The sequence below is a fragment of the Meles meles genome, chromosome 6 (assembly GCF_922984935.1).
Source record: "Meles meles chromosome 6, mMelMel3.1 paternal haplotype, whole genome shotgun sequence".
In the NCBI taxonomy this organism is placed as follows: domain Eukaryota; kingdom Metazoa; phylum Chordata; class Mammalia; order Carnivora; family Mustelidae; genus Meles; species Meles meles.
This window is the reverse complement of record NC_060071.1, coordinates 146,520,037-146,534,193: the sequence shown is the minus strand read 5'-3', so window position 1 is coordinate 146,534,193 and position 14,157 is coordinate 146,520,037. Positions and strand designations below refer to the sequence as shown.

The following is a 14,157-nucleotide window of genomic DNA, read 5'->3' as shown; positions in this document are numbered from 1 at the left end:
GTATTAAAAACTTCTGCTGCAGATAATACCATCGAAGTGAAAAGACAACCCACAGAAAGGGAGAAAATATTTGTAAATCGTATCTGACCTGAAGAAGGTCTGTATCTAGGGTACATAATGAACGCTTCCAACCCCATAATATAAATACCAATAAGCCAAGTAACAAGGGGGCAAAGGATCTGAGCAGCTACATTCAAAGATCTACAAGTGGCCAATAAGCATATGAAAAGATGCTCAATATCATGACTATCAGGGAAATGCAAATAGAAACTGCAATGAGATATTGCTTTACAGCCAATAAGATGGCTATAAATAAAAAAAATAATAAGAAAGGAGAATAAGTAGGGTTGGCAGGTAGAGAAATTGGAACCCTCATACATTCTAGTGGACTGTAAAATGGTGCAACCACTTGGGAAAACAGATTAGCCCTTCTTCAACTATTCGACGCCGAGCTACAACATAATCAATGAGTCTACACCTAGGTACGTGCCCCAGAGAACTGAAAACCTATGTCTGCAAAATAGCTTGTACACCAATGCTCGTAGCAGCATTGTTCACAATAACCCCAAAGCGGAAACAGTCCAGCTGTCCATCAACTGGTGAGCAGGTAAACAAAACGGGGTCTATCCATACAACGGAATATTATTTGGCAAGAGGAAAATGTACGGTACTGGTTTATGCTACAGTATCCATGAACCTTGCAAATACGATGCTGAGTGAAACCAGCCACAGAAGGCCACATATTCTATGAGTCAATTCATAGGAAATGTCTAGAAAAGGGGACTCTGCAGAGGCAGAAGTAATCAGCAGTTGTGGGGCAAAGGGAGCAGGGTGGATCCAGGGAATTACTACCTGTTACAAACTGGCCTGTGTTTCCCCCCAAATTCATATGTTGAAACCCTACCTCCAGCACCTCAGAATGCATTTGGAGATAGGAACTATAAAGAGGTAAGTAAGTTAAAACGAGGCCTTTAGTGTGGGCCAATCTGACTGATGTCCTAATAATGAGGGGAGATTAGGCTCCCCCCAGAGAGACGCCAGGAATAGAGAAAAGGCCATGTGAAAGCATCTCAAGAAAGTGGCCATCTGTACGCCGTGGGGAGTGGCCTCTGGAAAAAACCAGCTTTGTTGGCCCTGGCTCTTGGACTTCCAGCCCCCAGACCTGTGAGGAGATAAATGTCTGTTGTTTGAGGCCCCATGACCCCTTGCCCCTCACCTCCCTGTCCCCGCCCTGGCCCGGGATGTTTTGCTTTGGCAGCCGCAGAAAATGAATACCCTGCCAAGGACTGTGGAGTTTCTTCTGGGGGTGCTGAAGATATTCTAAAATTACATAGTGGAGATGGTTGCCCAGCTTGGCGGATATACTAAGAACCACTGAATAGCATTCCTTAAGTGGGTGAATTGCATGGGATGTGAATTACATCTCAACAAAGCTGTTCGGAAAAAGCTCACCAGGTGTTTGGGAGGATTAGTGTAGAATGACACACATTTAGACACAGTCTGGTAGAAATGCCTGTTTTTCTCTCCCGCGCAGATGAGGCCCTCAACCAGAAAGGATTTCAGGCCCGCAGTTCCCTTTTCTCAGGGATCTGCAAAATTCTAGTTTCAAATTGCAGGTAAGAACCCAGATAACCAGCCCGAGTCTCTCTTTACACCATGTATTAGTTTCCGGCCCCTGCCATACAGATGACCAAAGCTTGCTGGCTTCAAAAAACACATGTATTCTCTTACAGATCGAGGGGTTGGAAGTCTGATGCGGGTCTCACTGGGCTGAAATTCAGGTATTCGTGGAGCTGTGCTTGGGAATGGGGGGTGGGGAGAGTCTGTTCTGCCTTTCCCAGCTTCTGGAGGCTTCCTGCATTCCTTGGCTCATGGTCCCTCAGGAAGGGCCATCTGCAAAGCCAGCATCAAGTACAAATCAAGTCTGGGTCAGAGCTTTCTGGCTCTGCCCTCCCATCTCCCTTACCTCCTCTTTTCCCTCCCTCTGCTCTAGTTACAGACCCTTGCAATTATATTGGGCACACCTGGGTAATCTGTAGTACTCTCCCTGTTTTAAAGCCAGTCGATTAGCAACCTTAGTTCTACCTGCAACCTTAATTCCCCCTTGGGCGTGGAACCTACATATTCATGGGTTCCAGAGGTCAGAACTGGACATTTCAGGGTGGCGTGGGTGTGGGCATTTCACACACAGGCAACCTGTTTTTTTTCTCCCAGAAGCTGAAGGGGGTTTCTTATTGACCTTGGAATTTGGAAATTTCAGTGGAGTTCAGGGACACCCCAAATTACCATAAAAAAAAACAATAAAACTTTAGCTGAGAAATGTAAAAATACTCTTCGAGATAACATTAAGCTGAAAGAAGAAATCAGTACGAAAACTATAAATTAATAAGAAATTAATGAAAACGAGAAAACGTCAAAGCAACACTTACGGGATACAGCAAAAGCATACCTTATACATTTTTACTACACAACGGAGGGTAGACATACTGCTTAAAACATGACAAGATAAATAAAAAAATTACGAGGGGGAACTTATCAAGATGAAAGTTGAAAATAACGAATTAGAAACATGAATCCCGAGAAATTAAAGTAAAACCCACTTCTTCAAGAGGAAAGGAAATGGAAAACAGGCAAAAGCTAAGAATAAAAGACAGGAAAACAAAGGTACGGGGCACTAGGCGTGAGAAGGGATTTATAATCACAGGGCGAGCAAGAATAAAATAACTGCGTTGTTTTGCAGTGTCTATAACTGTAGGGTCATTGTGTTGCAGACCTGACATTAATATAACACTGGGTAAGAAAATAATTACAAGAGAATATCGCTGTGGTTTTACTTCAATAAATTTGAGGATCTACATGAAATGGATGATTTTCCTGAGAAACAAATCGGGGGGAATGCTGGTGTTTGGGGCACGGGGATGGCGAGTGCTGGGAGATGCGAGCCGAGCCGTCTCTGGGACCTCCTCCGAGGACGAGGACGTTCTGCCCTGCGATTGGGAATGGCCGCTGAGCTGGCTGTCAGCAAGACAGCAGGTGGAGAGTCACCAGGGAGGGGGCTAGGCGCGGGGCGGGAGGACTCGGCTCTGCCACCGCTCGCTGTGTGGCCCTTGCTGGGCGTGGACAGTGGACTTGGGAGACCCATGTGGCAGTTGGAGGTGGTGAGGGCGGGATGGGGAGGAAAGGAGAGGTGGGTGGCGTGTTTAGGGGGTGGACCAGGTGGAGGGTTTGGCCATAGGATGAGTGTTTCTGGTCACTTCCGCTCTCTGACTGCTTCTGCCAAAGCAGGGACATTCTCATCCACGCCATACAGTGGATTTTCCTGTAAGGTTTCGTCCTAATAAAGCTGTTGCTGTCCGAAGTTTGAAAAGCAGGTGACGGCCCCAACCCCTGGGGCTGCTTTCAGTCCTGATCCTTTCCCAGCACCGCTTGCTTAACCGTCTGTCCTCTTAGAATTGTAAAGATGTTCATTATTCAGTCGAGATAGGTATGAGTGTGTGTGTGTGTGTGCATGTGTGTGTGTTTTTCTTCTTTAAAAAACCACCACTTCCTTTGGAACATAATTTAAACTTGCCTTTCCCAAATGACCAAGAACTAGGCTAGCGCGCAGGGGCTGCTGGGCGGCGAGGCAGGCAGCGGGTTTCCGCACACACGCCCGGCTTTCTCCTCTCAGAAGGACGAGCTTTACAGCTTTTAGGTAAAAATAGCTTTGTGCGGCTTGTGCCAGGAAGACATTTAGAAATGGAGGGAGGATTCGTTTGCTAAAAAAGAAAGACTCCCAAATTGCTACCATAATTTTGGAATTCACTTCTGCAAAACCTATCAGGGGTCATAAAGATGTTTTTGCTCTCAAATTCAGTAATTGCACTTCTGGGATTTTGCCCTGAAGAAGCAAGTCTAACTAAAAAGAAAGGCTCCATGGACACGCTGTTCTCCGCAGTGTCGTTTGCAATAGTAAACCACTGGAAGCAGGAAAAGACACTCGGGCTTAAGGGCAAAGGTTTAGGAATCTAATCCGAGTCCAAATGCTCCCCGTGGCCGCCCATGGCCCCGTCCATTTATGCCTCCGCCTGGCTCTGGCTGGTAACCTGTCCATGCCACACTGTGCGCTAGGAAAGACCAGGGTACGTGATACTGAGTGTTCATGCCTCGGGGAGCTCACCACGGAAAGGGTACAGGCAGTAGACTCCACCTACAACTCAGTGTGACAAGGGGAAGATCCATGGGTGGGATCAGAACCCAGATGGGGCACTCCGGACAGGCTTCCTGGAGGAAGTGTCTCGTGAACTGTGTTATGAAAGTTACTGTGGTTGGAAAAATGGGAGGAAGAGCTTTTGGGCAGACGCACTGCGTGTGCGGACAGAGAAAAGCTTAGCCGTGAGAGCAGAGGGAGGGGGCGTTGCAGAAGAATGGGGGAAGCAGGGAACAGGCCCTGTTTGCCATGTGGGGTGCTTTTTCCTAAGAGCCCTTGAAGGATTTTAAGCGAGAGAGTGATGCCTTTAGAAAACTCAGCCCAACTGCCCTGTGGGGTAGGGCTGGTGTGGCTGCAGGCGGTGGGGGGGGGGGGGGGCGTAGGGCGGGGAGGGCGGTGATGCCACCAGCTCGGGGAAAGCAGTGCTGGTGGGAGGAGGTGGGCACATGGGGGACGGCTCCTGGAGGGACAGGCAGAGTGGTGCAGTGGTTGGGTATGAGCTCTGAAACCGGACTGCCTGGGTTCAAATCCCAACTTACTTGCTGTGTAGCCCTCAGCAAGCTAACCAACCTCTCTGTTTTCCTCATTGTGGAAGGAGGATCCCTGTGGCAGGGTTGTTGGGTGTATTGCAGGGTCCCCGTGTATGAGGTGTACCCAGCTGTGACCGGCACGAGTTAAGTGATGCTGTTGGACATGGTGCGGCTGATCTGGGCAGTGAGGCGGAGAGAGGCATCTGGATGGATGCATGCATTGCTGGCTTGGGCTACTGGGATCTGGGAGTCCAGGGTTTGGGGAAGGAAGTGGGTGAATTGGGTCTGGGGCGTGAGATCGCGGCCCTTGTGGCTGAGCCGATGGACAGGTGCGTGAAGCTAAGGAACTGGACGTAGAGATGTGGATCTGAGCCTTATCCTCGTTGGAGAGTGGCAAACCTCGCTAGCCGATGGGGTGGCCCACGGGAGGGCGGCCCTGGCAGTCTGCAGCACCGGGGACAAAGGCCTTCAATCAAGGTGGCCTTGATTCTCTCGTCTTGTCACCGTCATCAGTGTGGGAGGACCGGACGGTCACAGCAGCCGGTCACACCACCGATGGGAATATTTATAACAAGTCTGTAATGACACTGGGAAATGCTTACAAAGGTGCAAGAAAAAAGCAACATAGAGCAGCATCTACGCACTACGTCAGCTTTGGAAACATCCGGAAATGTCCGCAGAGCGAAACTACGGGAAGGAGACGCGCTAAGAACCTAGCAGCGCTGCTTCCAGGTGGTGGGACATGGCAGGGTGTCTTGAATTCGCTATAATACATCTTAGCATTTAAAAATACAGTAAACTTCATTTAAGTATTTGCTTTTTAAAGATTTTATTTATTTGACAGAGAGAGAGGGCGCGCGTACACAAGCTAAGGGGGAGGGGGAGAAGCAGGCTTCCCACCAAACAAGGAGCCCGATGGGGGCTCTATCCCAGGACCCCGAGATCATGACCTGAGCTGAAGGCGGAGGCTTAGCTGACTGGGCCACCCAGGTGCCCCTAAACTTTATTTTATAAAAGGAAACAAGCTAGAGCAGTGAGGCTCTGTCCCTGCCAAGGTCACAGTGACCTTGGGCAAGTCGCTGTTTAACAAGGGCTCTGGTTTCTGTGTCTACAGAGAAAGGGTCTTGCTGAACAAAACATTGTTTCTTTCCTCACGGTGTGCTCCCAGGGACTCTGCCTTGCAGACAGCCTCCCCCAGACGGCCACAGGCTTGGGTCCTCACTCTACCACTTAAATCTCTGCTCAGAGGCCACTTTACTGACTGCTCAGGCTCAAGTATCCTGCATCACCCCTGACTCCTCCTGGGATTGAGCCCCACGCTGGGCTCCCTGCTCCTCGGGGAGCCTGCTTCTCCCGCTGCCGGTGTGCTCTCTCTCTCTCTGTCAAATAAATAAGAATAAAATCTTACGGACACCTAGGTGGCTCAGTCGGTTAAGCGTCTGCCTTCGTTCCAGGTCATGATCTTGGGTCCTGGGATCGAGTCCCATGTTGCGCTCTCTGCTCCATGGAGAGTCTGCTTCTCCCTCTGCCTGCTGCTCGCTCTCCCTGCTTGTGCTCTCTCTCCCTGGCAAATAAATAAATAAAATCTTAAAAAAAATCTTAAAAAAAAAAAAAGAACAAGATCCTCCCTTGTCCTGGGGGCTTGTTCCAATGCCCTGGATGTTCTTTGTCGGACCCTGACGGTTTCCCGCTGTGACAGTATACGTCAGGGAGGCTGAGTGCTCTCGAGCGAGGTGCACAGAGCGAGATAAACCGGCCAGGAACTCCAGAATAACAGAAAAGCACCCCTGTGCCTTGTCGCCCTTCTGAATCTGGCCTTGAATTCCTTCCTATCGGGAATGGGGGTGGGGGGGAGAGGCAGAAGTGGAGAATTGTTGGGCATCTGGGTTCCCTTTCACTTCTCTGTTATATTAAGCTTCTGCATGACTAACCTTCTCCCACAGTGTTTCCCAAGATGGTATGCCATGGAACATCGATCCTGGCCAATAATCAGCGTCGTGGGAGCCGAAGTGCCCAGTGCATGAGTATGGGAAATGTCAGGATCAACAGGCCTCTTGGTTACAGAATTTCCAGTGTGCTACAGAGGCGATCTGCTCCCGAGTCTCTACCTACGACACACCATATATAGTATGTCATCCCGAAGTCATTCGGAGAGCCTACAGGAGCCCAGCATCGGTCTGAGAACACTGGTGGGGGCGGGGGACACAGCTTGGGAGAACCTGGGACTGTCACCGAAGCAGCCGGGGGTAAGCTCCTCTTTCTAGCCCTCTGCCTCTTCATCATCAAAGGGAGGGGGGCGAGTGATGCTACCTTTCAGAGCCGCTGTGCAGCCTTGTGGCCTGGTAGCAGGCATTCCGCTGGTGCCCGGGGTGGAGACTGGGCAGAATCTTGAGAAGCGAGCAGGTGCGTGCCCTAGAAAACCAGCGGTCCCCCTCCCAGGCAGCGATGCCGAACTCTGGCTCAGGTGCCCAAGGAAAGTGCAGGAACCCTGACGGCAGCAGCTTGTGTCACCAGCTGTTGAACTGACATGTCAGTCCAGGAGCCAAGATCCAACGGAAGTGACCGTCTGAAGGTGCTGCTGGGCCGGGGCGGAACTTACCAACGATGTTCCCAAGAGACCTCTGAGCCTCCCTCATCCATGTTAGGGGTACAAAAGTGTCGGGCAGTAGAATTTTAAAAAAGTCTCTGTAAGGGGGATTTCTTTGGGGCAAAGTTGAGCTGTTGATTCCAGCCCCCCTCCTCCCAAGAGGGAAGGGAGAGCTTGGCGGGTGGCCCGTGGGATTGGTGAGTTGATGGCTGGAAATCGGAAGGCAGGAGGGGGCTCTCAGCCAGATGTGCAGAGAAGGCTGTGTGTGGGGGGGGGGGGGGGGGAAGGAGCCTCCTTCCCGCCAGTCTCAGGGACGGGGGATGGGGGGCACAGAGGTTTCCTCTGACCGAGGTAGAGAGCCTGTATTCTGCCCTCAGGGCCTCCTGGAGTGGAGGGGAGGCTCCCACCAAAAGAGGACTGGGGAACGACCCCCCGGGGATCAAGGCCTGCTGGGGGTGGGGGTGGCGCGAGAGGCCCCTCATAGAACACCCTTATCCAGTGTAGGGGGACTCAGGGTGAGACTGTCTGCAATGTTGGGGCTCCCCAAGAACCTCGAAAGCTCCCTGAGGACAGTCGCTTGAATCGCTTGCCCCATCCCACGAGTGGAAGTCCGAGGGAGTCGTGGAAGCATTTTCCTGTCTTTGGCCCCACACTCCTGGCGTACCAGGTCAGAACCCGGAGCATCGCTCCACCTGAGGAAGAGAAGCGGGCGCTGCCTTCCGCCACAAGGTGGCGCGCCTTGCAGCCCGCGGAGCCCGGGGAGGGGATTAGGGTCCAATCCAGCGGGGAGGGTTACCTTTGCCGTGCTCATCTGGCAGGCGCTGCAGCCCTTACTTTGCTCTAAACCCAGACAGCCATATTTGTTGCTGATTCGTCCACATCCTGAACTCAGACAAATCTGTGTGAAGGGTGCTTCCTGAGTGAAGGGTGCTCACGTATCCAAAGAGAGCAGGTACGTACCTAGGCCACCCTCCCCGCCACCAGCCCTCCCAGGTTCCAGCACGGGAGTGGAGGAGCCGAGCTGGAGCAGCGGGGACCCTCTGGAAGGCCCGGCTCCCTGGGAACAAGGCTTGGCCCTCAAAGGGGAAAGAAGGTTTTGGAGCCGGCCCCCGTGTCTGGTCTCCCTCTCAGCGGCCAGCCAAGGTGGGAAGAATCCAGGTTGGGTGACCCAGAAGGGGGGCTTCCCCAGGGACCAGAGGCAGGGTGTGGGGAGGGGCAGGGCGCAAAGCAGCAGTGAGCTGGGGTTCAGAGTGGGCTCTGGAGAAGCGTCCTGAGCTCAGCAGCACACGGGTGCTTGACCCCCTGCGCGAGGCTTCGAGGTGGGCTCTGCACCCTGTGCTTTGCCTGCTTGGGTGGCATCCCTGCGTGGTGCTTGGTGTGGAGACATGGCTGGTCTGACCACTGGAGACACCAGAACGTGGACTGGGTTTCAGACCATAAGGACTCACTGTCGCCGGTCAGTGGTGATGGTGTTATGGTGGTTCCTGAAATAAATTGTTGTGGGAGCTGCAGACCTAGGCATTTACGGGGGCATGACATGATGACTTGGACTTGCTTTGAAAACATCCCAGTCCTCTCTGTCGTCCAGATTAGGGGAGACAGAGGAAACAAGATTCTCTGAATGTGCATAATTTTTGAAGCTTGGTGAGAGGCTCTACTTCAGTGTATGTTCAAAATTTCCCATAAAGTTTTATATATATACATATAGCAAAACCACAGTGAATCAGTACGTTTCTTGTCATTTTCACCAAACTGCTGCCTCCCGGTTGTGCAGTTAGACCTCCTTTAAGGAGGCCAGAGGAGCTCAAACGTTGCTTCTTCTATGGGGTCTTCTAGAAGCCTCAGAGATCACATGATGGTAGTCTGTTCCCAGAGGACAGAAAACATAGTTAATGGGTGCAGCGTGTCACTTCTGGGCAGTGGAAGTAGTCATTCAAAAATTTGGGGGGTTAGGGGCGCCTGGGTGGCTCAGTTGGTTGAGCATCTGACTCTTTTTTTTTTTTTAAGATTTTATTTATTTATTTGACAGAGAGAGATCACAAGTAGGCAGAGAGGCAGGCAGAGAGAGTGAGAGGGAAGCAGGCTCCCTGCCGAGCAGAGAGCCCGATGCGGGACTCGATCCCAGGACCCTGAGATCATGACCCGAACCGAAGGCAGCGGCTTAAACCACTGAGCCACCCAGGCGCTCCGAGCATCTGACTCTTGATTTCAGCTCGTGGGTCATGATCTCAGGGTGGTGCGATCGAGCCCCGTGTCAGGCTCCACACTGGGTGTGGCGTCTGGTTCAGATTCTCTCTCTCCCTCTTCTCTGCACCTGCCCCCTGCACTGTCTCTTAAAAAAAAAAAAAAAAAGGTGGAGGGTGGGGAAGATGCGTGTGTGGGCTCTGGAGCGAGCCCTCTCCTTGCAGGCAGCGGATGCTCCTCTGGGTGCCCTGGGACTCTGAGCACCCCTGGCAGGGCAGAGGCCCCTTCCTCACCCGGCTGGACCAGCTTCCCGCAATCTCGGCCACACCCCAGGGTCAGACGTGGCGCTCTTCTGTGGCACCGTGGCACCTGCTGCTGGACTCCTGTCCTGAGCCTGCCAGCCAAATGCCTACGTCTGCACTTGCACTTGGATGTCACGGAGGCCCCTCCCCTCGCTTTACCCTGTCCCGGGCGTCATCCACCTTCGGACTCGCAGTGCTCTGCATCATGGCCAATGGCACGGCCATCAGACCACAGAACGGGGAGGGGCCCGAACCGCACCTGCCGCCCATAGGCGGTCCTTCACCTGCTGGCACACCTCCCCCCCGAAACTTCCCTCCGACCAGCCCTTCTTCTCGCAGCCTCCGCTTGCAGCCTGGTCCACGCTGTCAGCGCCTCACGGAGATTAGGGCAACAGCCCCTCGGCTGTCACTCTTCATAGCCCAGCTAAGCTGACAGGGCCTCGGGCCACTGGGAGGAAGAGGCCTGGAAGCCGCCCCTGCTTCCGGGCCTCTTGTCCTAGCGGAGTCTTGGATCTCGGAAGGTCGTTATCTCAGAGTCGTGAGGTTGAGCCCCGCCACGGGCCCTGTGCTGGGTGTGGTGCCTGCTTGAGGTTCTCTCTCTCCTTTTCCCTCTCCCACCCCCCAAAATAAGTAAATAAATAAAATATGGACAAATATGAACAGTAATGGTTTATATAAATATCCTTTTTCCTTTATGAACCTGGAAAAGGGTGGAATTATATAGAAATAAAAGTAGAGGGGCGCCTGGGTGGCTCAGTGGGTTAAAGCCTCTGCCTTTGGCTCAGGTCATGATCTCAGGGTCCTGGGATCAAGTCCCGCATCAGGCTCTCCGCTTAGCAGGGAGCCTGCTTCCTCCTCTCTCTCTCCCTGCGTACTTGTGATCTCTGTGTGTCAAATAAATAAATAAAATCTTTAAAAAAAAAGAAATAAAAGTAGATCTTGTAAGATCAATAATGGGTCCCATTCCCCTTCCTAGATCTGGTGATTCCCCTAATTATTAATGTAAAGGTAATTGTTTTTGCCAGTATTACATAGCCAAGTAAAATAACACCTAGGCATGGTAATTAAACTGAAATTTTTTTTTAAAGTTTTTAGATTTGTTTTAGAAACTCTAACCCCAACATGGGTCTCGAACTTATAGCCCTGGGATCAAGGGTTGCATGCTCCTCCAACTGAGCCAGGCAGACATCCTTCAGCTGAATTCCTTTTTTTTTTTCTTTAAAGATTTATTTATTTGAGAGAGAGAGAGAAAGCATGAGCAGGAGGCACACAGGGAGAGAGAGACTCCCAAGCAGACCGCACTGAGTGTACGCAGAGACCAATGTGGGGCCCAGTCCCACGGCCCCAAGACCACGACCCAAACAGAGACCAAGAGTTGGATGCCCAACCCACTCTGTCACTCAGGCGCCCCTAAGCGGAATTCTTTATAGTCCTCAAATCTGATGAATGCTTACGCACTGTATGCAAGCTAAAGTTCCATTGGCAAGTGACCCAGGTGAGAACAACAACAACAAAATATGTCTATGAAACAGAATATAGTGTGAATCATGTCTAATTTTAAATATTTTAATTTATATATTTTCATGATTATAGGTCAATAAGAAATCCTTTTCAGCTTTAATTTCATTATAGAATATATTTGATAAGGATACATACAAACAGATTCATCTTTAATACACGTCTCTACTGGTGGCCCGCACTTGCGCCGCAGGCTGGAGATGGGACAAACACGTCTCCAGGTGTGCTTAGTCAGGCACTCTGGACAGCCGGCGCCGTGGAGTTCGGGTAATTCCATTCATTTACTTGCCTAGAACAAGTAGAAATCTTAGTGTTTGTTTTCAAGTGTTTATTACTCTTCTATTTTTTAAAATCTGAGATACATTCCCCAATGTAAACAATAAATTTCAATCTGTCACACAATCAAAATGGATAAGGCCTTCTTGACAAACGAACGCCACCTCTGTTTGACTCGTCCGAGTGCAATCTTATTTTTGTAGTGTAGAGAGCCATCCACGCACAAGACAGGAAAAGAAGCTGCCCTTGGCACCCGGTGGAACCTTCCAGACTTCTCCCCGCCGCAGGTTTATTGTACACTTCAGAGATACTGCTTTGACTTGGTCTACTTGGTCTTAGAATACAAATATACAATGTCCATAAGCATAAAATAGTAAAGCCTAGCCTTACGTCTTTAGGATGAATTTCTACAGTCCTATACAATACCAGATCATGCCGACTCGTAGACGGAAGAAGGTGGCTTGGATGTCTCCACCGCTCCTCCGGGCAAGTGAGCGCGGGACAGAAGGGCGTGAGGCGGGGCCTGCGCTGGGGTAGGCGGACAGTGTCACTGAGACTCTACGGTGCCTGCGTACCCGGCTGAAGTGCGGAAGTTAACCTGGAGTACAATCTGCTTAACGCAAGAAGATTGCAACCCTTTTGTCGCCAGCCTCCCGGAGGGAGGACGGAAGGAACCCTCGGAGAATGTAACCAAATAAAGCACATTTGTGTTTCCCGATTCAGCTGTGCAGCTCAGTCCTCCTCACTCTTCTCCATCGCTTTATCCCCTTAGGACCAGTTAATCAATAGCGATCCCAATTCAGTACCTCATTATCATCATAAATATTTGACTTAGCGAGCTAGGTGGGGAGAGAGTAAAGCTTATGTACAATATTTTAAAAGGCATTTCTGTGACCATTTTTGAAGGGTTCGTAGAAAAGTTATGAAGGATATACCAGTCGCTTCTGTTGATGTCACCAAAATGTAAACCCTGGCATGTTTTTTTAACATGAAATGTGCACTGTCTTATATACTGTACAACCAGGAGAACCGTGAACCGCTGCTCTGGTGTGACGCTCCCTGATTCGCTAAGCTAAGGTAACCGGTAGAGGGGGTGGTTTTCCTGAGGTTTGTCAGAACTTCTCAGACAGAACAGAAATCACAGTGGTGGAGCCCAGCACGAGTGCCTGCCCCTGCTCTGCTCCCCGTGCTTCTTGCTGGACTAAATGACCCGCCACTGCATGATGCTCGTGTCCTTGCCGCCCGTGGAGATGAGGTGGCTGTCGCCACAGAGAAAATCGACGTTGGTGACGTGGCTGCTGTGCCCACTGTATACGTGGCTCGGAGCCTGGGGAAGAATGACAGAGAAAGAGCTTAACGCAGAGTGTCCTGTGCAGAGTTGAAAAGTCCTGGAATTCTACACTCATTCTTCCCTCCCGCAGCAGCTCTCACACGTGCACCTGCTTCGTGCACAGGTGCAGTCGGGCCGGGCCAACAAATGGCAGAGAGGCCCTCCCTACAGCCCAAGAGTCTGGCCTGGTGGGGGGACAGAGACGGGCAGGGGACGCGTTCAGGGCCCGAGTGCTGTACGAGGCCTGGGACCGCCCAGGAGGGAGGGACCAACCAGGTGCCCTGGGTTGAGGGGAAGGCGAAGGGCGTCAGGTCTGGGAAGGACGGGCAGGGTGATCTAGGCACCGGTGTTGGCTCCGCTCAGCAGGGCTGAAGCAGAGAGAGGCTGGTGGAGGATATAAGGCCCACGAAAGAAGCCACAGAAGTGGACAAGCCAGCTCGAAGGGCTCTGTGGGTGGGGTTCTCCCCAGAGAACAGTGGGGAGGCCCAGAAGAGCTCCAGGACAGTGGGACGACGGTCGTGTCTGCACGTGAGACTGGCAGGTTCATGCAGGCGGCCTTTCTAGTCAATCACCAGACCACCAGGTGGGGCCACGACGCACGCGCCCCGAGGGCAGGGTCCGGGGGGGAAGACCATACCCTGAACTGTGAGCAAGGATAAGAGAACAGGTGCACTTTGCCGAAGTCGTCGCCGGTGGACAGCAGCTTCCTCTCATGGGCCCGACACACGGCGTTGATGTCGGTTCCGTCAGAGCCCTCTGGCCACACTCCTGAAATGAAGGCCACAGAGCCCTGAAGTCCAGAGACACCGGGGCATGCTGCGCAGGGCCCGCCACTGAGCTGTCATGGAGATCAGATCGCCCGGAGTCCCTGGCTCTCGAAGCCGGGGCCAGCTCCCAGCCTGCCCGTGATCATCTCCGCCGCAGCAGCTCCCAGATCACTGGTCCCAGGCGAGAGCCCATGGCAGGCTCTCTGGGCTCCCACGACTCTCGGGGGCCCCTTCCTTCTGGCCTCCACAGCACAGAGCGTGCCAGAAACACTGGCTTGGGACACAATGCCTTTCCTTTATTCCCAAAGCATCCGGGGGGAGCTGACCAGTCCTCAGCCTACAGTTTCCTAACTTTTGGGTTTTTTGGAGGGAACTCTATGTGAGTCTCTCCAAAGGACTGTTTAACCCTGTATGTGCCTTTCAGCTTTTTTTTTTTTTTTTAGATTCTCTTTATTTATGAGAGAGTGTATGTGT

The 14,157-nt window shown here is 51.8% G+C and overlaps 1 protein-coding gene across 4 annotated transcripts in view; it reads right to left on the bottom strand.

The window, feature by feature from the left end:
* Window positions 1-11,344: 11,344 nt before the first annotated feature.
* EML1 (EMAP like 1) overlaps window positions 11,345-14,157 on the bottom strand; it is a 175,572-nt gene continuing 172,759 nt past the window's right edge. For all 4 annotated transcript variants that reach the window (XM_046007635.1, XM_046007636.1, XM_046007633.1 and 1 more), the window contains 2 exons: window positions 13,554-13,684; window positions 11,345-12,913 (listed from right to left, as the gene is read on the bottom strand). In XM_046007635.1, the coding sequence (XP_045863591.1) occupies window positions 12,788-12,913; window positions 13,554-13,684 (257 nt within the window). In that variant the 3' untranslated portion in view covers window positions 11,345-12,787. The remainder of the gene's footprint in view (window positions 12,914-13,553; window positions 13,685-14,157) is intronic.